At 36.7% G+C, this 27,912-nt stretch overlaps 1 protein-coding gene across 1 annotated transcript; it reads right to left on the bottom strand.

Annotated features, from left to right (window-relative positions):
- Positions 1–722: 722 nt before the first annotated feature.
- SNAPC3 (small nuclear RNA activating complex, polypeptide 3, 50kDa) lies at positions 723–27,239 on the bottom strand. The gene is made up of 9 exons (XM_012665042.1): positions 26,767–27,239; positions 25,952–26,029; positions 19,917–20,001; positions 14,110–14,214; positions 12,478–12,627; positions 6,525–6,607; positions 5,865–6,029; positions 2,557–2,664; positions 723–1,117 (listed from the first exon to the last, which is right to left on the bottom strand). Exons 1-9 carry the CDS (start codon positions 27,081–27,083, stop codon positions 970–972), a joined length of 1,239 nt encoding a protein of 412 aa, XP_012520496.1. The 5' UTR covers positions 27,084–27,239; the 3' UTR covers positions 723–969.
- Positions 27,240–27,912: the final 673 nt, after the last annotated feature.

Genomic DNA, 27,912 nt, shown 5'->3' with positions numbered 1-27,912 from the left:
GGAAGAGCTGGGCCAGAAAAACCCCTGTGTTTACTTTTTTTCTTTTTGCTTATAGAATATTCAGTAGTATTAGCTAAGAATAAGTGAGCCAGAGCTAACAATCAGTAGGATCTTGTTTTTTTTCCATGTCCCATGGTCATATAAAACCTATTTTTTTAATCATAATATTGATATTTTAAACTCCCAGCATTTATGATTCATAGAAAGTTTCTGTCAACAATTGAAGCTTCAATTTAAATGTTACTTCTGTGAAGGTATGAATATATACTCAAGATCTTTTTACTTTCATTATTCATGTAGTAAATCTCATTAAAATGTCTTACGTGCCTAGTTCCTATTAAAACTAAACCTAAGATTACATTACAAAAGAGCCCACTATAAGATTAAATTACACAATAGCCATTCTGAATCTTGTATTATTTATTAAATAATTCACTCTTACTCTTCTCCCTAATTTGTATTACAGATATTTGCAGGATATTTACCTTGGAAGCCTCATGGTAGATGGTATAGCTTTCACATTCTTCAAAGAATTTTCAAAAATGCTTCCACCACTTGATGTATCATTAATTTAATTCTGTCATTAGTAAAAAAAAAAAAAAAACAAAACACTGGACAGAAAATGAGTAGGCAAGCCATGGATCAGGATAAAGAATATGTGTATCTGACAAACGATTTATATTCAGCACTTCTACAACTCAATTAAGATAACCCACTTAAAATGGGTAAAAAGCAGTGCTAAATGAAAAACATACTTTGGAAGAAGTACTAAATTAAATATATTTCTAAACATTTAAATACAATCAAGTTGCTTTATAGCAAAATCTGTGATTCGAACTTTTTTTGGTAGCTTTAGCTGATTGTTCCAAGTGGATTGTGGTCCTCAGTAGCATTTCTTGGAAATAAACATCCAAGAGAACAGTTATTTCAGAAGGGTGTACTTTTCTGTATGTGTGTATGTGGCTATTCTTAATTAAAGGTTCCAGGATCAACATAAGGATAAGCAAGGAATTCTCCCAATTTGTTGCCTTCTGAATCATAGTGGAGCATTCGGAAGCAAACATCACAAAAGAAACATGGGTCCTCTGGTGCAAAACTGTCATTGTTGGTCACCCATCTGCAGTTTTTAAAAAAGATGTACACCATTAAGTTTTTCATGCTTTAACATGCTGTGAGTTATAACCTGCATATAGTAATATGTAAACATAACATTCCCAGTATTACTTTATAAGACTATAATATTAAAACATAAGCCTTTATAGAATTGTGTGTGTGTGTATATATACAGACACATCACTACCAGTACTCTACAAGGCAAAAGGGCATCTAACACTAAGAAACACTGCAGAATGCTGTTTCTCTGTAAGATCTCCCCTTAAAGGTAAGTAAGGTAAGTAGAGAAGAATATAAATCTGTACTTGAAAGCATCATACATTTGCTATGACATCTATCCTCTAGGTAACTTAAAACCACAGTCCTTTTCTTCTAACAGACCATCTTGAAAAACCATAATACTAATATAATTCGATGCTACAGATCTGATAAACTTTTGCTTAATTTATCTTTTTAACTGGTAAATGAGTACTGGTCAATTTGAAAACTCCAACTGTTTTACCTAGAATTCAGGATAAAATATTATAATATACCAAGTGTATGCAAGTGGAAATATGAGCAACATTATTCACCTGAGATTGTTTTTGGCCTGAGATGTTACTGGTCACAGTAAGATGAAAATGCTATTTACCAGTGTATTTGAATTCTGCATCCAATGGACTGTACTTTTAACATTCCCTTATTTTCATTTTGATCTGGTAACTCTGATTTCTTTTTCCCTACTGATTTGTTAGAAAAGTATATTGTGGTGGGGAAGCCAAAGTAAACTTAAGATATAGGTTGAATATCCCTTATCTGAAATGCCTGGGACCAGAAGTGTTTCAAATTTCAGAGTATTTGTGTTATTTAAATACCTACCAACAGAGCACTGAACGCCTGAATTCCAAAATGCTCACATGAACATTTTCTTTGAGCATTATGTTGGCGCTCAAAAAATTTTATATTTTGGACTTCTGATTTTCAGATTTGGGATGTTCAACCTGTATTCAATTCTTCCTTTCCTCCGAGTGGTTTTCAAACTTTTTTGACTGGCCCACAGTAAGAAACACTTTATAATATAAACATGCAGAATCACATGAAGGAAAAATTTTATAACACTGTATTTTGACCTCGTATGTGATGTGCTATGATATTTTCTTCATTGAGAAGCTGTAGAATGAAGTTGATTTTGTAAACTACAGACAAGAGCATTGTATCAACCCTAAAGTTCAACCTTCTCTTTGACTTATCTGTATATGTGATAATACATTGCCTTACTATTTAAAAACCCTAGTTTTAACATGTTAAACTGATTTTGTGGCACTTCTCTACTAGATAAAACTCGTATTCTTTATAACTCTAAGTACAAAAGTCCTTAGATCAAAAATGGAAAACTGAAATATCAAAAGTACCTAATTATTGAAAGCCAACACTTGTCAAAGAAAAAAAAGATACATCACTCACCTAGCTGTGTACATTTTACAAACAAAGCATTTTCTGGTCCACAACCAGTGCTTCTTGATAAGAAGGGGATAAAGTGTCCTATCCAAGCAGTCATCATGATGCACAAGCCTTTTGTTCATAAGAAAATAAATGGTTAAAATTAAAGTGAAAATTTATGATCTGTAAAAGAATATATCTATACCTCAACATTTAGGAACACAGTAGATGTTTTCAGTTTTTGCTTATGAAAGATTTAGGTAAACTCGGTTACACCAGATTTGGCCAAATTGTGTTCCACAAAATACTTTCTCCAAAACATTTTGAAAACAAGGTTTTCTTTCTTGTGCGAGAGACTTCCCAAATTCTTTTATGGTAGTACGCACTGTGACACTCTAAGAGGGAGCTATCGTATGCAGCATTTCTTGAATATATTCCATCAGAGAATCCTTGGTTTACTTAACGCTTAGTACCTTTTCACAGAACAGTGAGCAGGGCTACTCGGTGATGCTTTACCTAGATTAACTAATTGGTTGTTACAATGTGGCTCTAGTTTTTTATTATCCCCTTTATTAAAATCTAAATCTGGCTCCTGGTATAATATGGACTGGTAAGATTTTAGTTTTAGGTGTCAGAATTATGAAACTTTGAACTTTTAAGAAATTGCGAATGAAAGTCAATCTCTCTACTCTGCCACTAATCAGCTGCATGGCTTTGGGTAAATCCCTTAAACCAGCAGTCCCCAACCTTTTGATACCAGGGACTGGTTTTTATTATATAAAAAATTGAAGACAATTTCTCCACCAACGGAGTGGGAGGGAGGGGCGTGAGGGATGGTTTCAGGATGACTCAAGCGCATTACCTTATTGTGCACTTTATTGCCATTATTATTACACTGTAATATATAATGAAATAATTATACAACTCACCATACTGCAGAATCAGTGGGAGCCCTGAGCTTGTTTTCCTGCAACTAAATGGTCCCCTCTGGGGGTGATGGGAGAGTGACTGATCTGACAGGAGGCAGAGCTCAGGAGGTGATGCGAGCGATTGGGAGTGGCTGTAAATACAGATGAAGCTTCACTCCCTGGCCTGCTGCTCTCACCTCCTGCTGTGTAGCCTGGTTCCTAACAGGGGACTGGTCTGTGGCCCAGGGGTTGGGGACCACAGCCTTAAACAATGATGGACCTCAGATTCTTCTGAAAAATGAAAGGACTGCACAAGATTATTGTGAAGGCCCCAGACAATTCTAAAATTTTATTTTTTTCTTTTAGTAAGAAAGGATAGCAAATATTAAACTTCACCATCAGAAAATGATGTGAATGTGAATGGTACTGAATGATTAAATCTACCTATATAAGACGAAAATAACTTGTAGTCTAAATTACCTTTTAAAAAATTCCTCAGCAAAGTTCCACACTGCAAACTCTTAATATAAATTGCTTTTCTCTTTCGCACTGAAAAAGATCGTTGTTTCTTTTGTTGACCACTGCATCAAGAAATTTCCTTGAGTTTAAAGGCCATGTTCTTATCCTTCAGCCTTAGAATGACACTGTTTACAAAAATATTCCCCTATATTATAAGAAATGCAAGGAAAGTAAGACCTTCAGAGAGAAGAGTGGATTGTCTCCTACCTTATGTTTACTGTGAGGCAGGCACATTTCCCTTCATTTGAATAGAAAAGCAGGCTTATATAAAATTTTAAAAACAATTTTTTAAGACTTTTTTTTTTAGACTAATCAAGTGCAGTAGTGAAAAGGGGGGAAAAAGTGGAACAAGAAGTTTGATCTATAACTGACTATGAACTATCAAATGAGATAACTCACTGCCTTCGGACCAGCCAAAATTTTAATAACATCATCAAAGACATAAAGTACTGTAAGTAATTTTAGAAGTCATATAAATCCAAGGTTTATGAGATTTCCTTGCCCTTGCCTAACCATTCTTCCCTAGGGGCAACTCTTTTCCACTTAAAACTTTTTACAATTTTGCTCCACAACTTCCCTTTATAGAACGATTATAATTTTGGTTAAATAGATATTTAATGTTTAAATTATGATGAGTTAATACTACTTCCATGTAAGCTACAGAACTATCTTTTCCTCTTATTGTATGATATTTTGTTTTCTAGCTACTAATTCTCTCCCGTTTGCATTTGCTACATTTTCAGTGTACCTGTTACTAATTCAGTTCCCTATTTACTGACAGAACGATGAACATACTGTCCATTTGAGTTAAACACCAACAGGAGGTCTATCAGTTCTATTTTTCTTCCCAGACATCCTTCCTGAATTCTCTGTGCTCCTGGCTCCAGTCCCTGTGCTGAACTGTTCTCTAGGTCTGGTACGCAGCTGTCACACTAGGATTTCGCTTTCCCATCACCCTCAGAATTCCCTTTATGTCTATTTAATCTATTCTGTGTGGCATCCCAGGTCTTTCTTGTTCATGGTTTACTCTGTGTGAAGTGCTTCTACTTCCTCTGGTAGCTTTCTGAGAAGGAGTGCCTGGCATATAAAATTTTGGAGACTGTTCACTAAAACCAAAAAGTAGTAGAAGCAGGGACCTTCTGAAAGCATCAGTTCCTATTACTATTAATTAGCAATTTATTATACAAGAATTTACTGGTTCCTAACTACTGGTAAAACATGGTATGTCATTGCCCCACAGAACAAATAGTCTCAGAAGGAATCAAACCAGCAACAGAGCAAGGTTTACTCTTACATATTGGTACTTCTTAAATTGAGATTTCCTAAATAAGGACAAAATGAATAGCTTTATTTATGGACTAGAGATATCAGCTCTACAAAATTTATAACTAATCCCCAAAACTCATTTTAGACTATTAGGCTCCTTCCCAATTTCAATCTTTATCAAAATATTAAGACTTCACACTTGTCAAATATTAGAATTACTCTTCTCTTTCCCTAGTTCTTTGTTATCTCCTTCAAATTTGGGCAAAAAGACAAGAAAACTAGAAAAGTTGCAAATGTGCAAAGCAAAGAACCTATATTATAAATACCATGGATGACGAGTACCTGAAAAGCAGCTGTTTTATATAAAAATGGAGATGCTTTTAAAAGTATTTACAGATTTTAACCCTCTAATAAACAGTAAAGTATTTCTTAAAGATGTTCCAAAAAATGAACAATAGAGGATGCAAATGGATACAAAGTTGGTAACTGCATGGAAACCAGACACTTATTTTTGCTGTTTACAAGCCAAGTTGCAATGATGATTACTTTTACCCCCTTTTTTCCGTTAAATACCTGTGCTTTTATACTGTGTAATAAAGAGAAGGAAAAAGCAACAAAACGCTTAGTGCTGCCACCTACCTTATGTCAGTAATGACGACAACATGTTCGCAGTCTCCCTGGTGACAGTATAAGTAAGGAAAGCCTAGTTTAATATACAAGTCATTGAAGGTGAAATCTTCCATTCTAGCAGTCTGAAACTTTCCATAGCCTCTATCATGGGACTCTGACCACTCAATGATAGTTCTGGAGGAGGAAAAAAGCAAAAGGGCAAGGATATGAAATGGCTCCACAAAAACTTAAAAACTACAGAAAAGGGTTAGTGACTGCTGAAATTCATACAACCTGGCTCACCCAACTAACTGGACAATTGCCATCTTGAGATGAGACAATAGTGTTTGATACATGTTGGGATCAGGACATTGAATTTTTCTTCATCTATTAGAGAAGCAATTCTCAAAATGTGGTCCCTAAGGTCAAAATTACCTTCACAATAATACTATCTGCTTTTTTTAATTCTTACCCTCTCATAAGTGACCAGTTTTCTGGAGGCTACCTGACGTTTATCACTTCAGCAAAATGTATAACAATTTCTCACTTTTGTTTTGGAAAACCGATATTTTTTCACCAAAACATTAACATGTAATGAGATTATTTAAATTAATATTTCAAATATTCCTTAGTTTCAATTTCTAATATGATAAATATTGATAGCTATAACCCACGTAAGCGAAACTATACCTGCTCAAATCTCTACATTCCGGGTATCTTTTATCATTGTAAAATGTTCCTTCAAAATAAAAGAAGGCTGATTTATATAGGTCCTACAAGAAAACAGAGTTATTGAGAGAAAGCCTACAATTAACAATTATAAAAAGCATTAATTCAAAATTTATATATCATAAAATCACACTAACACATTACAATAGCTTTATGAAACTTCATAGAATATGCTCAGCATATTAAATTTGTTTAAAATTTAATGGGAACCTACTATGTGACAAGTACTATGTTAGTTACCAGGGATGAAGGTATAAAGAAATGTTCCCTGCTGCTATTTTCAATTTTATCCTGATCGCTGTTTTAGTCACTAGATTTGATTTAAATTGGTATATTCTCCTAAGATTCATAAAAGGAACCCAATTAGAAATCAGATAAACTTCAATATTATCTTATTATATGCATATACAACAGTGATACTTATTTGGGATACTAGAACTAAAAACTAAACAAAGTCTTATTTTTGATGTTTTCCCTATAATAACAATGATCATCAAGTTATATTTTTCTGGCATTTTTAAATATTTTCAATGAGTTCTTTTAAAAACAAACTCTCTCTTTATATTTTCAATAACTCTTAGGCAGACAGAATGTGAATTTACTTTTTTTTCTTTTTCTGTTTTGAGACAGAGTCTCGCTCTATTGCCCTGGGTAGAGTGCAGTGGCGTCATCACAGCTCACTGCAACCTCAAACTCCTGGGCTCAAGGGATCCTCCTGCCTCAGCCTCCCAAGTAGCTGAGACTATAGGCGTGCGCCACAACACCTGACTAATTTTTCTATTTTTAGTAGAGATGGGGTCTCCCTCTTGCTTGAGTCTTGAACTCCTGAGCTCAAGCAATCCTCCCATCTTAGCCTCCCATAGTGCTAGGATTACAGGCCTCAGCCACCACACCCAACCCAGAATGTGTATTTCTACTTTTACTCAGGCAATCTTGGCTCAGCTACCATAATAGCAGCACAACTGGTCTAGGCCCTGAGGTTTCTTACCAAAAGGGTGGCTCTTAATTCTGACTGCAAAACAGAATCGCAAAAACACCCAAGACCAAGTCTCACCTCAGATTCAATAAATGAGAATCTTTGAGGATGTGGCCCAGACATCAGTATTTTTCCAAAGCTCTCTAGGAAAAATATGCAAGCAGAGTTGAGAACCACTGTTAGAACTGCCCTTCTCCATATGCTTAGAAATAGACCCCTGCAAGAGGGTCAGAAGACCTCAGTTCCTTTCCTTAACCTACTACTTACTAGCTTTGTGACTCCGGGTATGTATCTCTCCTCAGACCTCAGTTTCCTCACCTGTAAAATGAGACTATAATATCTGCCATGCTGAAGATCAAAAGCAATTTATGACCTATACAAGATATGTGTCAGGTACTATTAATAAAATAATTTTACCCTAATATACTTTTTCTCCTACTTCTTGGAAGCTTCTATTTTTCTTTCATAATTGTTTTCATCCCTCCATTTACAGATCACATTGCACTGGTGACAGATCACATTGCACTGGTGTCAGATACTCTTGCCAAGATTGGCTGTGCTGTTTCTCCTTGGACTAGTCACTAAATCTAACTCACAGAGGGTACTCATGTAAAGTAAGAGTGAAGTCTTTACTTTCCCCACAGGTTGTTGTGAAGATACAAAGATACAACGTACTTAATACCAAACGGAAAATCTGCCACTTTATGTACTTCTAAACCCTCAAAGAGGTAAGGTAAGGTCCAAAATAAAGGTTCTGAAAGAATAACTATTGCCTTATTTTGGAAACAAAGTTTAGTGTATATAAAATTTTGTTCATTACAAAACACTTCTAAAGAACTTCATCTTGATTAAGCCTTTTAAGTGATTAATGCCTTTTGCTATTAATTACTGATTACAAGGTAGACTCTAAAATAACAAAAGTGTTTTCCATCTAAATCATAAGTAATCCATTAAATTATTTACTTAATAAGGAAAGGTTACTTTCCTTATCTCAGTATATAAATGGGTAGCATGGAAGATGTGAGTAATCTCAGTATCAGTGTATTTTCATTTTTAACAGTAACCAAAGATAACTACTAACTAGTTTCTCTATTTTGTCAGTATCTTGGCTAGCTGAACTGACAAAGTTTCAAGGGGCATGGGGTTGGGGGGATCACCAACCAATATGGAAAAACTAGTGTAAGAAGTTTCTTCTGTTAGTAATTGAATATAACCTCAGTCTAGTCTTACACTGTCCATTTTACAAAGTAACTAGTACAGTCATTTGAACAAACCCATTATTTATATACAATTTTAGGCATTTATTACTCATTTACTCTCTTGCAAATATTCAAATAACCTATATTAGAACTTCAGAAATATTCCTAGGATCTTCTGTGAGGGAAATGGTACTGGGAGAGAAGTGCTTGGAGAAGCTTAGGTAAGGAAATCTTCTCAACTTAAATTTATGTTACCATTTCTCCTTTACAAAGGCTTTATAATAAGTAACAGAATCATACATGTATAATGTATGTTCTTAGCATTCCTCTAAGAAGACCCTTAAGAGGCTCACACCTGTAATCCCAGCACTTTGGGAGGCCGAGGTGGGAGGATCACTTGAGGCCAGGAGTTGGAGACAAGCCTGAGCAACAAAGCAAGATCTCATCTCTATTAAAAAAATTATTAATTTTAAAAAAAGAAAGACCCCTTAAGAGATTATTGACAAAAAAGACCAACTAATCTGATCAATGTACAAATGGTAGATAGATCAGACATTAAAACATGAGGCACCATTAAAAAAAAAAACACATTGATTTTCTACATTTATTTTAATTCTTTTACAGTCAAAGAAACAAATGTTAGCAAAACATATTACATTTTAGACATTTCAGACATAGGGTTTTAAAAGAGAGTTAAATATACTGGCCCAACTCTCTAGATTCTATCACATAAAAAGTTAATAAAAGAAAGCATTTTATTGAAGTCCTGCTTAGTGGTTGGAATAAAGATTCTCATTTCCTTAGCTATAAGAGCTGCAACTCTCTAATTTGTTCCATGATTGCCAGTGGAATACATGCCAAATATATCCCTGTCAATAAAAGCATCAGACCTCAGGGACTTATTTTCAATTTTGTTTGGTGTGACAATGACATGGGATGAACAGATGAAATAACTCTGGCAAAATGCTGAGAAATACTGGAGGTAGACAGTAGATACATTAAAGGTACATTATACTAGTCTCTTGTTTGTTTGAAATTTTCTAAAACAAAACTGGTTTTTTTCTTAAACACCATAAAATACAAATGCCAATCAATGAAAGAAAACTATTTCCAAGGGCAAGAAAATTGTCAGCATCAGCAAAATTTAACTTATGTATTCACCTTTCCAAAATATAGATGGAGAACAAGGAAGCAAACAAAACAGATCTCAGAAGAAAAATTCCACAAAGTCCATAAACGAGAAGTTTTGCTGGTGTATTTTAATAGCGGCATCACTAAGTTTTCACTCATTGCCTGTTCACCATGTAAACAAAATGGTAAAGACAGACATCTAAAGCTAAATTTAATCCCAGCAATACAGAAAAGAAGAACGAACATGGGCGTTGAAGGTGAAATGACATGGATCTAAATACAGCCCCCATCACTGCTTACTGAACTTGGGCAACTCACGACAGTGCTCTGAAATCATTCTTTTTCTTACCTGTAAAATGGTGATAATTCATGCCCAAAAGAGCATACATTTGACACATGGTAAGTGCTCAATAATCAGAGATTATTTCAGTGGATGGAAGAGGGAGAAACAGTGTAACAGTTGATATGTAAATATTTTAAAATAGGACTATGAGCCATTTAGCCCCTGCTTAGAAAATTTCTAAAGGCATCAGCATCAATGTACAAACACGATAAATTGACCGCACCTTATTAGAACATTCTCCAGCGTTTCCTAAAGGTAAGACTTATCCCCCAATCTCAGTCAAAATTGCTTTGAGCAATGACATGGTTGGAATGAAGAGGGTAAATTCAAATTTTTCTTATTAGATTGATCTTATTAATTTATAGTTATACCTTATGGTTTTTTGGTAGGGTTAAGAAACTCTGCAGAAGATTGCTGTTTCTCCTTTAAAGAAAAGATAAATCTAGGCCGGGCGAGGTGGCTCAAGCCTGTAATCCTAGCTCTTTGGGAGGCCGAGGCGGGCGGATTGTTTGAGCTCAGGAGTTCGAAACCAGCCTGAGCAAGAGCGAGACCCCGTCTCTACTAAAATTAGAAAGAAATTAATTGGACAACTAAAAATATATAGAAAAAATTAGCCGGGCATGGTGGCGCATGCCTGTAGTCCCAACTACTCGGGAGGCTGAGGCAGGAGGATCGCTTGAGCCCAGGAGTTTGAGGTTGCTGTGAGCTAGGCTGAAGCCACGGCACTCACTCTAGCCCGGGCAACAGAGTGAGACTCTGTCTCGAAAAAAAAAAAAAAAAAAAAAAAGAAAAGATAAATCTCGTATTTCCTGGCCTACATTCAGTTTTGAAATTCTACTTTTTCTCTTTATCCTAATGTTTATCTCCAAAAGCACTGAGATGGCAATTCTGAAAACTAAGTATCTTACAATCATTTTCAACATAACTCAAAAACTACTCAAGTTTAATCTACATGTGACCCATGATGCTAGTCTCCATGCTAGTCACCAAAAAGACTAGAATACAGCCTGGGGGGCAGACAGACTCCTGTCCAATAGCATCAGCATGTTGTAACGTTATAATGGACAAATGGGAAAGGCACCAGGGTGGCAAAGAAAGGACAGGAAAAATTTTATGTAATGGTAAGTTTGGGGCGGGTTTAAAAGTCTGAGTTTGAATGCACCAGGTGGATGGAGGAAGGGAAGGGGCTTCCTACCATGTTTGAACATTCAGAGGCATGAAAAAGTATAGTATGCTTGAGGAAGATACACAAACCCACTGTGGCCAGAGCATAAGTTGTAAAGGTAGAGGGTGAGTAGTGTGGAAAGTTAATTTGGGAATCATGAAGCCCTTTTATGTCAGCCTAAGAAGAAAAAAAAGAACAAAGATGAAACCTAATTTATACCAATATTTATATAGTTCATGAAATAAGAACCAGCAAAAAAGACAGATTGTGTTGGTTATTATCCAAACTCTATCCCCACCCTAGTTGTTCCAAGTATCTTCTTACTTATCTACAGGAAAGGCTGTCTTTCTACTGAAATGAGCCAATAAATCTGGGGTTCTCTGCTAGAGTAGTACCAGGTAACATAATTAGTTTAATCTTGCTCTGTGATGAAACTGAGAGTAATGAAGGCCCTTCTGCTTAGTTAGGTAAACAGTCCCTTCTGTAAACTTTGTGCATAGCCAGTCTACCACTTTGCTCCTTTCCATCCTTATCCAATGGGTACACAGGGTTTCTCCGTCCTTTTAAGAGCACCACACTGGGAAACACCAGCAGGGACCAAGTTCATATGCTATCTCCTTGTTGGAGATTGGTCTTCACACTGCTATGTCCTTCTACAGGCAATGAAAGATGAAGAATGGGTGCTAACTACCTAGGCTCCCAGTGGACTCTAACCTTTTGCTGGAGGTAATTATGACAGATTGAAACTCCCACAGAGTCTGAAACAAGAGCAAGAGAACAAAGACAAATGCTACAGCAAGGTCAAGTTGTATGAAAATGGAAAAGTGACCAACTGTTTAGACAATTAGGTGGTCACTATTACCCTAGAAGGGACAGTATCCATAGAATGATTTAGAAATAAATGAAAGATGAGGAAATCAAAACAGAGTATAGCCTCCTCTTTGGAAAAGTTCTGATGATAAGGGAAGGAAAGAGGGTAGTAGCTTAAAGGAGTCTCATGGGAATAAAAGCATTTACTGGGAGGTTCATGAGCCTGTTAGAGTAATCGTTATTTCCTTATTATTATTTCCTTTTGTTTTATGGAAGGAAAATCATCTTACTTTGCTGATGTGCTCAGGAGCTTGGTCAGGAGTGTTGCTGAATTCTCCACCAATCTGCAGGTCACTGACACAGCGAATTGAATCCCTCAGTTCTGTGAGCTTTTGACTGCCCAATACCAGCACTGTCTGGTATGGTTTGTGTTCTTTGTGCTAAAAGTCAAACAGTAAATAAATGTCTACTTAGAGACAAATGAATAAAACCACAAATCCTGTCACAACCAGATCTAAATTAAGTTACTGGTTTTCTTAAATTGTCCCCATAACTTGGTTCTGTGTTTTCTTAGAATCTATATTTGTCTATTTCACATCCATTAATTAGAGGGCCAAACTAACATCAAAATTACTTACATCTCCCCTGTGATCCAGAGCCCATACTCTGAAACCACATTCTTTATCTAACTCTCACACACCAAGCCAATATTTCCCCCAGCTACCCCATCGACCTAAATCAACCCAGACCAGGACACTGGGTAAAGGGACAGCCCCTATGCCCCAAAGCCTGCTGGAATTATTCAAACTAGCCAATCCTAAATTGTTTACTCTTCCCTGCCTTACTTTTTCCACAGAAACCCCAATAAAAACTGGGGTCTATGCATTCCCCTCTCTCCAGTCAGCCTCCTGGCTAAGAATAGTGCTTTTTTCTGTTCCTGTGTGGCATGGCCCCTCCTCTCAAGAAATGTAGTAAACACCTTCTTTCAAAGGCATTGGCCTCTCTGTGTCATCACTTGGTCACCTCCATAAATTAAAAACCCATTGATACAACTGAGATACTTGACAACAGAACTTTTCTAGTTTAAGCTAAAAATTTATAATCAAGATGCTACCAAACTGACATTAGCATTGAGAGCCTTTGGAATAAAACTTCGTCTAGCAGAATGGTCTTTTAAAATTTCCTAAAAGTTACCTCACTGAAGTCAGGCAATTTATACCCTAACCTCAGGTGATAAACCCAAAGATTCATTTTTTTTTGCTTACTAGTAATTTGAGACCTTAATCAAGCAAGGTAATTAGTACAACTATATTCCAGATGCTTCATAAACACCTATTTATTCGTAAGTGCGATTTATGTATAGTAATATTTCAATTAAACCACATCTGAGTTTCTGAAACATCTATTTAGGGAATCAAGAATATATACACTCTGGGCTAGGACAGACTTCGGAGAAATTCCTGGATACCCCTTACTTGTTAACTTTCCATATTTTCATCAAAGAAGAGCTGTCTTTAGTTAGTTCAGTAACTTCCCAAGTGTTCTAAATTTGTGAACAAAGGTTACTCTGCACTCCTCCACTAGCCAACTGTTCTGCAAAAAAATCCCTCGAGAATTCATAGAATTCGAATTATTGTGGATTTATATATACTTTCAGCTGCTTCTAGTGCAGAAATTAGGTACACATTCCAAAATTATAACCGTAATCCTATTGATCAAAAGTGTTTGAAATTTGACCATATTCCCTACTAAAAGAACCCAAAAATACAAACTGTCAGCTCTAAAAATAAGATGTCATATAGGCAGTATATGCTTGCATTTATTTTGAATGCAAGCATAGGAATGTGACTCTTCAAATCACTAAACCCTCTGACAAAAGTTACTCAGATTATCCATGAAATCCAAAAGGTTTTACTACTGACCTTATGAAATATAACAGGATACAAGATATTCACAGATAGGATAAGCTCCCCTTCTTCAATCATGTCTGCTGGATTTTCAGGCTTTTTTCCTATGGCATGTGACTCCTAAAGAACGAGAACGAGACCTTGAAATCAGACATTGTAACTCAGACAAGAGGCAATATGGTATAATGGCTATCGTGGTGCCAGAGGTTGAGTCAGACAGCCCTGGGTTTGATGCCTAATTCTACTTCAGGAAAACTGTTAAGACATCTCTAAGCTTTGGTTTCATCTTTTATAAGAAAGGAAAAAAAAAAAACCCAAATACCAAAAAGTATTTATTTTACAAAATTATTGCTGGGAATGTGTACATAAAGCATCTAATAAGATGTTTGGCACTAAGTGCTCAGCAACTGATGATCAAACAGGAATATCAACTAATGTTGGTATAACACTGGCAGTTCTAGTTACTTTTTTACACCAGAGACTTAGAATGTAAATACAGATCTGTTTGGCTCTAAATCCCTTGTGTTTCTGTTTGGCTCTAAATCCCTTGCGTTTCTACAGTTCTACAATAATAGTTGAAGACTTTAATATCACACTTTCAATAAAGGTTAGAACAACCAGACAGAAGAGTAACAAGGAAACGGAAGACTTGAACAACAGTATAAAACAATTAAACCTAATAGACATATACAGAACTTTCTATTCAATAATAGCTAAATATAGATTCTTCTTAAGTGTATATGGACAATTCTCCAGGACAGACCACCAAATCTTAAATTTTCAAAAACCAAAATCTTAAAAAGTATCTTTTTTCGTAAGTGAATGATACTAAAAGTCAATAACAGAAGGAAAATTGGAAAGTTCACAAATAGGCGGAAATCAAACGCACTCTTAAAACAACCAATGGGTTAAAGAAAAAAAAACACAAGTGAAATTAGAAGATATTTTGAGACAAATGAGAAGGAAAAACACAACGTATCAAACTTAAGAGATGCAGCAAAAGCAACAATAAAAAGGAAATTTATAGCTATAAATACCTACATTAGAAAAGAACAACCTCAATCAATAACTGTACACATTAAAGAACTCAACAGAAGAATAAACTAAACCTAAAGCTAGCAGAAAAAAATGAAATAAAGATTAGAGTGGAGATAAATGAAACAGAGTAGAAAACAATATAAATAAATCGATCAAAACAAAAGTTGGTTCTTTGAAAACATCATCAAATTTGACAAACTTCTGCTGCATTTAAGCAAAAAGAAATTGATGGCAAGTACGTGTGGAAAAAGAAAAAAAAGAAAAAAGAAAGGCTCAAATTACTAAAAAATGAGGAATAAAAGTGGAGCCATTACTACTGATTTTACAGAAATAAAAGGATTACAAGAGAAAATTATGAACTATTATATGCCAACAAACTGGATAACCTAGATAAAAAGGACAAATTCCTGGAAACACACAAACTATCAAAGCTGATTCAAGAAGAAATTAAAAAACCTAAATAGACCTATAACAAGTAAGGAGATTAAATCAGTAACAAAAAACCTCCCAACAAAAAAAAGCTCAGGACTAGACAGATGACTTCACTGGTGAATTCTACCAAATACTTTAAGAAGAATTAACACCAATGTGTTTCAAATTCTTCCAAAAAATCTGAAAAGGAGTGAACACTTCCTAACTCATTCTATGAGGCCAGCATTATCCTGATGCCACAGCCAAAGACACCACAAGAAGAGAAAACTACAGGCCAATATCCCTTATGAATAGGAATGCAGTAATCCTCAACAAAATATTAGCAAACCAAATTCAGCACCATATTGAAAGGATTATGTACCACAACCAAGTGGGACTTATCCTTGGAAAGCAAGGGTAATTTAAAGTTAGCAAATAAGGCTGGGCATGCTGGCTTGAGTCTGTAATCCCCGCACTTTGGGAGGCCAAACCAGGAGGATCATTTGAGGCCAGGAGTCTGAGTCCAGCCTGGCCAACATAGTGAGATCTTATCTCTAAAAACAAATAAAATTAGCCAGGCATGGTGGCATGTGCCTGTAGTTCCAGCTACTCAGGCTACTTGGGAGGCAGAGGCAGGAGGATCATTTGAGCCCAGGAGTTCCAGGTTGTAGTCAGCGATGATCATGTCACTGTACATGCCTGGGCAACAGAACAAGATACTGTCTCTTAAAAAAACCCAGCAAATCGGCCGGGCGCGGTGGCTCACGCCTGTAATCCTAGCTCTCTGGGAGGCCGAGGTGGGCGGATTGTTTGAGCTCAGGAGTTCGAAACCAGCCTGAGCAAGAGCGAGACCCCGTCTCTACTAAAAATAGAAAGAAATTAATCGGACAACTAAAAATATATAGAAAAAATTAGCCGGGCATGGAGGCACATGCCTGTAGTCCCAGCTACTTGGGAGGCTGAGACAGAAGGATTGCTTGAGCCCAGGAGTTTGAGGTTGCTGTGAGCTAGGATGACGCCACGGCACTCTAGCCCGGGCCACACAGTGAGACTCTGTCTCAAAAAAAAAAAAAAAAAAAACCCAGCAAATCAATCAATGCATGCAATACACTACACTAATAGAATGATGGTAAAAAACCAGTTCACATCTCAACTGATGCAGAAAAGCATTTAACAAAGTCTAACACCCTTTTGTGATAAAAGCACTAAATAAAAGGAACAGAAGGGAACTTCCTCAACACGATAAAGGGCATATATGAAAAAGCCACACAGCTAACATACTCAATGAGGGAAGACTGAAAACTTTTCCCCTAATATCAGCAACAAGATAAGGATGTACACTTTTGCCACTCTTATACAACACAGTATAGAGAATTTCTATACTATTAATATGTTCTAGACAGAGAATGAAAAATGGAAATAAGGGAGGGAGGAAAGAGGGAGAGAGGGAATAAATTATCTTTGTTTGCAGATGACATGCTCTTATTTGTACAAAATCCTAAAGAATCCAAACACACACACACACACACACACACACACACACACACACACACACCAGTTAGAGCTAATAAACAAATTAAGTGAAGGTGCAGAATACAAAAGCAACACACAAAAATGAATTGTATTTCTATACACTAGCAATGAACATTCTGAAAAAGAAATTAAAACCATTCCATTTATAATGCATCAAAAAATAATCAAATACTTAGGGGTAAATTTAACCAAGGACGTGAAAGGCTTGTACACTTAAAAACTACAAAACAAGCTGGGCACAGTGGTGAGTGCCTATAGTCCCAGCTACTGGGGAGGCTGAGGTGGGAGTATCACTTGAGTTCAGGAGTTCAAGACCAGCCTAGGCAACATATTGAGATTCTGTCTCTAAACTTAAAAAAATAAAATTTAAAGAAATAAAAAAATGAGTACAGTTGTGGGGGCTTGGGGAAAATATTGCTGAAAAAAATTGGAAAGACATCTCTTGTTCATGGATTGGAAGACTTAATATCGTTAAGATGTTAACACTCCCCAAAGTAATCTACAGATTCAATGCAATCCCTGTCAAAATCCCAATGGTATTTTTCCCAGAAATAGAAAAACCTATCCTAAAATTCATATGGTATTTTGACAGCCAAACAGTCTTGAAAAAAGTTGGAAGACTCACATTTCCTGATTTTACAAAGCCACAGTAGCCAAAACAGTACAGTTCTAGGACAAGGATATATAGACCAATGGAATAGAACAGAGGAACGTATATGATCAAATTGACTTTGGATGAAAATGCTAAGACTATTCAATAGGGAAAGGACAGTCCAGGAAAAATAAATATCTATATGCAAAAGAATGAAGTCAAACCATTACCTCATATATAAAAAGTCAACTCGAGCCGGGCGCGGTGGCTCACGCCTGTAATCCTAGCTCTCTGGGAGGCCGAGGTGGGTGGATTGTTTGAGCTCAGGAGTTCGAGACCAGCCTGAGCAAGAGCGAGACCCCGCCTCTACTAAAATTAGAAAGAAATTAATCGGCGAACTAAAAATATATACAAAAAATTAGCCGGGCATGGTGGCGCATGCCTGTAGTCCCAGCTACTTGGGAGGCTGAGGCAGTAGGATCACTTGAGCCCAGCAGTTTGAGGTTGCTGTGAGCTAGGCTGATACCAAGGCCCTCTTGCCGGGGCAAAAGAGTGAATATTTTTCTAAAAAAAAAAAAAAAAAAAGTCAACTCGAAATGGATCAAAGGCCTAAACGTACATGCTTAAGCTATAAAACTCTTACAAGAAAGCATAGGGGAAAATCTTCATAACACTGGATTTGGCATTTTCTTAAGTATGACACCAAAGCACAGAAGACAAAAGAAAAAAAAAACAGATAAATTGAACTTTATCAAATTTAAAAAGTTTTGTACATCAAAGGACATTATTAAGAAAGTAAAAAGATAACCCATAGAATGGGAGAAAGTATTTCCAAATTATATGTATGGTAAGGGTTTAGTATCCAGAATATACAAAGAACTGTTACAACGAGACAAACAACCCAATTTAAAAATGAGCAGAAAATGTAAGTAGACCTTTTTCAAAGAAAATATACAAATGGCCAAAAATCAAATGAAAAGATGTTCAGCATGACCAGTTATTAGGGAAATGCAAATCAAAACCACAATGAGATACCACTTCACACCAGCTAGGATGGCCATTATACAAAAAGCAAAACAGAAAATAAGTGTTGACAAGGATATGCAGAAATCAGAACCTTCGTGCACTGCTGAGGGGAATGTAAAATGGTACAGTTGCTATGGAAAACAGTTTGGTGCTTCTTCAAAATTTTAAACATAGAATTAACCATAAGACCCAGCAATTCCGCTCCTACATACATACCCAAAATAATTGAAAACAAAGACTCAGATACTTGCACACCAATTTTCATGGCAGCATTATTCACAATAGCCAAAAGGTGGAAACTACCAAATGTCCATCAACAGATGAACAAACAAAATGTGGTATGTCCATACAACAGACTACTGTGGAGCCATAAAAAGGAATGAAGTTCTAATGCTATAAAATGGATGAACCTTTAAAATATTACGCTAAATAAAATAAGCCATTCACAAAAGGACAAATATTGTATGATTTCACTAATATGAGGTATCTAGAATAGGTAAATTCATAGAGATAGAAAGTAGAATAAAGGTTACCAGAGACTGCAGGAGGGGATATTGGTGAGTTACTGCTTAATGGATAGAGAATTTCTGTTTGGGAAGATTAAAAAGTTCTGGAAATAGTGTGACAGTTACACAGCATTGTGAATGTACTTAAATGCAACTTAAACACTTAAAAATAGCTAAAATGGTAAATTTTATGTTATGTAAATTTTACCACAATAACAACAAAGTGGGAGAGATGATGGATGCCATTATGCATTATTAAGTGCCCCCAGTACAGTGTCTGGCATATAGTAGGTTCTGAACCCATCATGTCTACTAGCTCCTAATTCCTCAGTACTCGTCATCTTGAATTTTTCTTAGGATTTTACACAAGAGATAATGGATTAGGATTAAGAATGTGGTTAAACCAAAATCAGGAGCAGAACAAAAAGATCAGAAATAGGGCAATGATGAGGCATAAATTTAGCCTAATTCTGAGAGCAGGACCAAACTAAAAGCAAAAAAATAAATAAATAAAGGCAGCAATATGAAAGAGTTAAATATGCAGTCAGTTGAGTTCTGTGGGTCCTTTTTCTCTCACTAGTTCCCAGTCCCAGTGGAGTTTCTCTAGTTTGTTTCCAAATAAGCATATCCAATATAAAACTATCATACGGTCATCACTAACACTGAATGACAGTTCACTGTTTCATGAGAAAAGGGTGAAAAGATGAGAATCTTACCATCTCATAAGCAAATGTTTCTTGTCTGCAGACACGATCTATTGTGATGGTTTCTTCCCGATGTTCCAAGAACTTCTTTCTAACCCTATTGTAAATATAAGAAAAATCAAAGTTCAACATTTTTACTGGGGCTTCAAAAACATCTTTAATATTTAACTTTTTATTTTGAACTAATTTTAGACTTACAGTGGCAAAAATAGTACAAAGACTTCTCTCATATCTCTTATTCAGTTTCCCCTAAGTTAACAACTTACATGATTACAGAAAGATTATCAAGAACAGGAAATTAATACTTATATAATATTACCAGCCATAGACCTTTTTTGAATTTCACACAATTTTTAATTTAGTGCCTCTTTTTTTCTATTTCAGATTCCTACCCAGGATCCCACATGGCATTTGTTATATTTCCTTAGTCCCCTCAGGTCTGTTACAGTCCCTCATTGTCTCCTTATCTTTCATGACCATCACATGTTCAAAGATTTCTTATCAGTTATTTTGTAGAATGTCTTTCAATTTGGGTTTGGCTGCTGTTTCCTAATGATTGGAATAAACTTAGCATTTTTGGCAAGCATACCACAAGAATGATGTCCTTCTCAGTACATGAAATCAAGAGGTTCATGATGTTAACATGTCATATTACCGGTGATGTTTACCTTGGTTAAATTCCTGTCTGCCAGATTCCAGCACTAGAGAGATATTTCCCCCCACTGCTAAATTTGACTGGCTAAAAAAAAAAAAAGAGAGAGAGAGAGAGAGATACTTTCTTTTTCTATGAACTTAATAAACATTTTTGGGGGAGACACTTTGAGGCTATGCAAATCTTGTTTCTCTTCAAACTTCACCCAAGAATTTCATCAGTAGATTTTTATGTATAAAATTTATTAGTATTACTATGGTATATGCAGTATATGCCTAATGGTGATTCTCTTTCCCTTCTTTTATATTTATTCACTGGAATTCTATTATGAGGAAGACTTGTCTCTTTCCTCCCATTTACTTATTTGATTTCTGTTAGTGTGAACCCATATTTATTTTATTCAATGGGTTAAAGTCTAATACTATCATTTTGTTACTCAAATTATTCTAGCTTTGGTCATTACGAGTCCCTCCAGGTTGGTTCCTATTCTTTCAACAAGGCTTTTTCTTTTTTTTTTTTTAAAGCATTTCCTTACTTCCTGGTACTACAAGACACTAAAGGCTCATCCTATATTTTTCTTGTCTCAGCCCTGGTATCGACCACATCTAGGAGGACTAGTTCCTTTACTGGAGAGGGGGTTTATAGAGACCAGGATCTGGGTGCTAGGCATTCTCACCTGAAGTTTTAAAATTTTCAGGTGAAGGGCCTTTCTGATTTTTGTTTTTGTTAGTAAATCCAAGGTTTATTACACTGTAACTAGAGTGTCTGTAATATTTCTATTTTATGTTACTGTTGTGTCCTTTGTGCCCTAATACATAATCAATTTTTGTGAATATGCCATAAAGTCTCCATTATCAGGGAGCAAATTTTATGTCCATATACATCCATAAGATATAAACTTAAAAGTGTCCTTTGTCACATTTAATGCTTTGGGGCTTAAATTCTATTTTTCCTTTATCAGAATTGCTACTCCTGCTCAATTTTTGTTTCCATTTACCTGATTTACTTTTGTCCAATTGTTTATTTTTAGCTTTTGTGAATCACATTTAGATGTCTTTTGTCTCCTCAAGGTGTTTGTTTTATAAGCCAAACTGAAGCTTTCAATAGGTTACATAAGACTAATATATTTGGTCTCAAATTTTCTAATTATACATATTCTATTACCTTTTTTTTCATTATATCTATTACTTTCTCATTTATTTTTTAGAAATTGGGGAGTAGGGATTGTTATTTCTATTTTTGTTCTAGTGATTACCTTTGAACTTAAATTTTTAAAATACCCTTAGTTACCCATTTTCTTATTTAATCTTTTACTATCTGGTTTGTCAGGTTTTTCTTCCCCTCAGTATTCTTTAAAACCCACCTGTTGCCTACACATTATCCTCTTTTCTCCTCCCATCTTTTTAGTTGCAATATTGCACTTTGTTACAATATGCAACAGTTAGACATTAGTCTTCTACCCTGCTCCTCACCTTTTTAATCCTTTTGCTGAAAATTTCCCATCATCAATTGGTTGCATGAAGCTCATCCTCTAAGATATTCCTCAGAAATGACTGATGGACACAGAATTACCTATGTTCTTATATATCAAAAACTTTTTCTATAGCCTTGCTATTTGAAGGCTATCTCAGCTGGATATAAAATCCATAGTTCACACTTGTCTTCAATTTTAAAAAAGATACAGCTCCATTGTTCCCTTGCTTTGTATGTCAGTTTTGCAATGTCTGATGCTTTTCATAAGTTTACCTTTGTAAGTTATATGTTCTTTTTGCCTAGAAGACTTGATGATTTTATCTTTATCTCTTAAATCTAATAGTTTTACTAAGATATATCTCAGTTGATAATTATGGGTTAATTTTTCTAGGTACCCAGTAAGCCCTTTCAGTTTGTAGATTTATGTATTTTTCCACTTCTGGAAATTTTTCTTAGATTATATCTTTAAATATTAATTCTGTTCCATTGCTTTGTTTTTCTTCTTTAGGAACTTTGATAATAGCAATATTACGTCTTCCTTGCCTGTTTTCCATTTCCAATACTTTCTCTGACTCTGACTTTACCTTTTTCTTTATGTCTTTTTAAATTCTCTTGGTTGTTTTCATGCCTTTCTTCATTGCCATTATTAAATTTTTATTTGAGTTCTATTCTCCCTTGGGTATCTCAAAATTTACTCAATTAGAGATAATTTTGTCTTTTTCTTCCATTTCTTTCCTGTATTTCATTAATTCTGTTTTCATTTCTCCCTTTTTCATCATTTCCATTCTTAGTTTTAAATTTCTAATCCAAAGTGTTTTTATACCCTCAAATGCTTCTTTGAGTATATTCAATTCTATCTGCAGTGTAGACTTACAGGTTTTCTTCTGTTTTCTGGGGAGGGAGTCTCTCAGGGTGATTTGTAAAAACAGTTGTTTGCTGATTTTCTACAGTAAGTTCTCTTTGGATTTTATTTCCTCTTGTTCATTTTTGTGACACTTGGGAGGACAGGGATGGTAGTTTACAAGATTCCCCAGTATAATGTCATTCTAGCAAAGCCCATATATATTGGAGTTGTTTGCGTTTTCTTAAATTGTTTGTAGTTGTTTTGGAGTTGTGAGCCCTCCAATTTTGTGGTCATCTTTTTCTTGCAGGACTCTCAAGTTTCCCCTTTTCATCCTTTCAGTACTCAACCAGTAAACACTGCTTTCTTGGCCACAAAAGTGAGGGGGCTAGGCAGAATAATCTAACAGAAATTGCTATTGTATTAAAAGTAATGTTGCTGAAGCTTTGGGGATGTAATGCAAGTTTCAGTAGCACCCATGTAGTAATAATTGTCTCTCCTATTCCTAGAAATTAAAATCTTCGGTTTAAGAAGTCAAAATTTCTTACCTGGGCATTGTCTTGGAGAAAATATAAAAACAAAAAACAAACAAAAAGTGAAAATTTCAAAAGTGCTGAAGATAAGTTATTTAGCTTGCTATAGATTAAAGAGAGTAGCATAGTAGCACGTATCAAAGAAGAATCAATTTCTACCAATTATCTTTTTTTCCCTAACGTATCTGAGTCCAGTAGCTCCTTAATTATGAAGGGGAAAAAGTACTAGAAATTGATTTATTTTGTGTCATAATAAAGGGATCGTGTGCGTAGGTTTTGTTTTTATTTTTATGTTTAGAAAGAGAAAGCACAGATAGATTTAGGTTTTTGCCACAAATCTAATTTTTTTTGCAGGACCATTAAGGTTAATACCAGTCCCGCTTTAAATACAACAGCTTTACAGTACATCAAAACAATCCCAGCAGAGGAATGCTATATTAACTCCATTAATGTTATATTATATATATAAATCTTTCCACCTATCCTATATTTGGAGGGACTAGAAGACAACCAACAACATCTAGCTGACCTAATAGTATAGAGAGCAGTCAGGGAAAGCAATGTGTTATTTAGTCTTAAAATTACTATTCAGAGTGGCTTAATAAAATCATTATAAGCCAATTCATATGTTATTAACTATAGCAACAAGTCTGCTTTGTTTATGATTAACACCAACCTTCTTTTTACAGTCTCTCTCTAAAAACCACTTCCTGAGTCTTGATAGTTTTTTATTACATTCATTCTACAAATATTTATTGACTTCCTATTAGGTGCCACAGTTCAAGGAACTGGGGCTATAGGAGAGAATGTGACAGATACAGCTTATGGAACTTGTGAGTGCAGCTAAGATGACAGAAAATTAATCAAGTATATTATAAATATGATGAGTATTTTCATAGAGAAGCATAGGATGTTACATGAGCATGCAAGGGGACCTAAATGGAGTTAGGACTTGAAGGATGAGTAGAAGTCAGCAAGGCTGGGGGCATAGGAAGAATGAGTGTTTTAGGCAAAGGCCTGCAGCAAGAGAGCACATTCTGGGAAATGAAACATAGAGCAGCATGGCTGGAACATTCAGACAGAGACCTGAAAAGATCCCCAAGGTCCACCCCATCGAGGCCTTTATGAGCCACTTAAGGATTTAACACTTTAGCCTACGGGCCATCAAAAGGTATAAGCAAGGGAGTAACATAATCATATGTGCATTTTAGACAAATCTAACTAATCAATCAACAATACAAGGTCACCAATTGGAGCAGGCAAGATAGTAGGCTTAATTTAAGGCCAATACACAAATGGGAGTTTGGACTCTATGAGCCTTCAAGCACGTTAGAAATGTTAGAATTCAAGACAATATAAATGCATCTATTTCCTAAGGAATCTGGAAAGGAATCTCAGGGTCTTAAAGATGTGACAGGTTTCAGATGGAAGAGAGACCATGTGCATAATCTGTAATATCCAGAGCCATTTGAAAGAGAAAGTGGTGGAATACGAATCTAGAAAGGCAGATTTAGGATATATATGGAAGGCTTCAAATGTCTCGCTAGGGAGTTTGAAATTTTTCCATATAGAAGATGTAGAGCCATTGACAATTTCTAAGCAGAATCGCATACTTAGGTAGCATAATGCATAAGTCAGGAGAAAAAACTTACTAAGAAAAGACAGAAGCACTCCAAGTGTTGCTGATGTAAATGTTAGCAACGAGGATCGGGGGAACAGATTTGGCAGTTATTACGAAAGAAAACAAAGGCAGAGTTGAAATGACTACCCAAGTATTTGAGGGGGTTAATAGAAGATTGGATCAAGAATGACAGAACAGTGTGAAATTTAGTGAAATCATAAATTCATGATAACATGCACAATTTTTCTATTATCATAGTGTGGTAAGCAGATTATAACTGATCCGTGAGCTATATGTTATCCAGTCTGTACAGAAAATTAAAGTACTTAGAAACTTTCATTATAAGTTGATAGTAATTTTATGTCTGTTGAATTTAATAATAATAAAAAATTTGAACTCATATTGTCTTTTTTAATTTCTTTTTTTCAGTAATTCTCTTTTATAGGATTTTACAAAAGTATAGATCTGTCAAAGATTAAAAATTTAAAAATCTGACCCTTTATCACAGACAGTTCAGGAAACACTACCAGAATACTTAGCTTACACCCCAAATCTAAGCAGATTTACTTCTTTGTAAATACACATTCGAAAATAAACACGCATTTGAATATGGACTGGATATTACAGATTATGTATTTATTGTTAATTTTCTTAGGAGAATGATATGTTGTAGATATGTAGGAGCTGATATATTTAGAGGTAAATTATCATGTCTGCAACTTATTGAATGGTATAAGTAAAAGAAAAAGATACACAGCAGGCAACCCATAGACATACAGCTAAAGCAAATATGGCCAAATGTTAACGGTGCTTGAATTTAAGGAGTGGGTATATGGATAATGACACTATACTTTCAACTTTTCAAAACATAATGTCGAAAAAAATGTTTAAATAAATAGCACATAACAAATGCAAAGTCCTCCATACCCCAAAGTCACCAGGTCAGTATCCTCCGGGATGACTTCTGGATCCTCGCCTTCCTCAAAACATTTCAGTTTATCAAGGCTAAAACAAAAAGGGAAAGCAATACTTGAAGGTCGGCCATGCGTCTTGTCCATACCGAGTCAGGGTTGTATTCTAAATACATCACTGAATAATTAATCAGATAAAATCCAGCAGGAGACTCAGAGGAGAGACCAGACCTCAAGGCAATGATTCCTTCAATGTGCTGATATTTTATATCGAAAAGGATATATGGCTGATAAAGGCAGCCAATATCGTTAAACAGAGAAAGGGATCAGAAAAAGTTATTTTTATGTTTTCAAGCCAAATAAGGCACTTTTTGGGAAAATTTCAGTAATAGCATACCCGGGAGGTCCACACAAGAAACCACAGTTAATCGAGGTTTTAACATTCCACCGATTAAGTCTTCCCCAGCCTCACCATTAATTACTCGGGTTCCTCCATTGTCAATGTGCCTGTCAATGGCAAGTACATGTCGCTGTTACCCTGATTGCTTTTCTTTATTAACAAGCACTTTTAAAATCAGAGAACAGAAAAACTAGCCTTTGATAAATATGCCTTGTTCCTTTACTCCAACTCGCAGAAATTGTGCGTCAGGGTGTTGGACTTTTCCTGGTGCTCCAAGAAGGCTACTGCCAGTTGAAAGCTTTGAAAAGGCGATCCTCCTACCCCAGGTATAAACCACAGGCCCTCCGAGGGATGAATCCCAGAGGACAGTAGGAACAAGGCTGCACCCCGGTTGGCCCCAAACTACAAGGGCCCCTCCGCCCCGCACTCACCCGCACACAGCCCTCAGCTCGGCCGCAGCCTCCAGGCTGCAACCCAGATCCCGGGCCACCGAGGCATCCTCACGATCCGAGTCAGCGACCTCCCCACGCCCGGGCAGCGCGGATGTCGGCGGCTCCCTCAGCGACAAGTCCCCGGCCCCGCGAAGCCGGCCACGCCACAGTTCCCCAAAGCCGCCCACATGGAAAGCGCGCGTGTTCAGCTCGGGAAGCTCGTATTCTGGAAAGTTGCAGCCGCCAGTGCTGGGGACAAGGTCCTGCCTGCCGTACACCCCGCTGCACGTTGGGCCGCCCGGACGGCCTTCAGCCATATTCGCCCCACTCCCTTCCCTGCAACAGCTCGGCGATTAAGGCCTCGCGGGGCCTGATGGGACCTGTAGTCGCGGGCGGCGACGGGCCGGCAAGCGGCGGGGCGGCGCGGTCGAAGCTGCAGACACTACATTTCCCGGCAAGCCTCACCCGGCCCGCTCCTGGGCGCGGCTCCAGGAGGCTCCGCACGCGTGGCTCGGCGCATTGTTCTCGGTGCCTGGGAGCTGCGAGGGGTGGTTGCAGATTTCGTGCACCGCAGTGGGTCCGCCAGGGTTCCCGGTGTTGCCTGAATTCCCGGCCCCTTCAGTTATGCAGCCACGCCCCCCGCCGGTAGGGCGGCCTAGCTATACTCTGACGTTGGCGCCTTGCTTGTCCTGGGCCGGAGAATCGGGACTGCTCTGCTTCTTCACTGCCCTGGAACCTGCCAGGGGCCCACACCAGGGACACTACCAGCCTTCCAGATCCGGCCCTTTCAGAACCTCCCAAAGGACCCAAGTTTGGGTACATGTATATACATATGCATTGGTGTATGCGTAGTGTTTCAGAGCGACTACTCCGTATCACGCACTGTACATTATTAACCTAATGTGTATTTTTAAAAATCCCAACAACCTTTCCAGGTAGGGATTGTCATCCCCATGTTGCTGTTGAAGAAAGAGTTAACTGCTAGGAAATAGAAACAGGATTGAATCTGATCTCAATTGGTCTAGCTCCAGATGGAGCGGTCTCCATCTCTCAGAGGCCCCAAAGGACATGGCAGGATATACAAAAGAATCCTGACTATTTAATAGGACGTAATCATATGGCATGTAATTCACCCATCTGAAGTGT

The sequence above is a fragment of the Propithecus coquereli genome, unplaced genomic scaffold, assembly GCF_000956105.1.
Source record: "Propithecus coquereli isolate 6110/MARCELLA unplaced genomic scaffold, Pcoq_1.0 Scaffold95, whole genome shotgun sequence".
In the NCBI taxonomy this organism is placed as follows: domain Eukaryota; kingdom Metazoa; phylum Chordata; class Mammalia; order Primates; family Indriidae; genus Propithecus; species Propithecus coquereli.
Note: the sequence above shows the minus strand (reverse complement) of the source record. Positions and strands in the feature narration are given on the sequence as shown.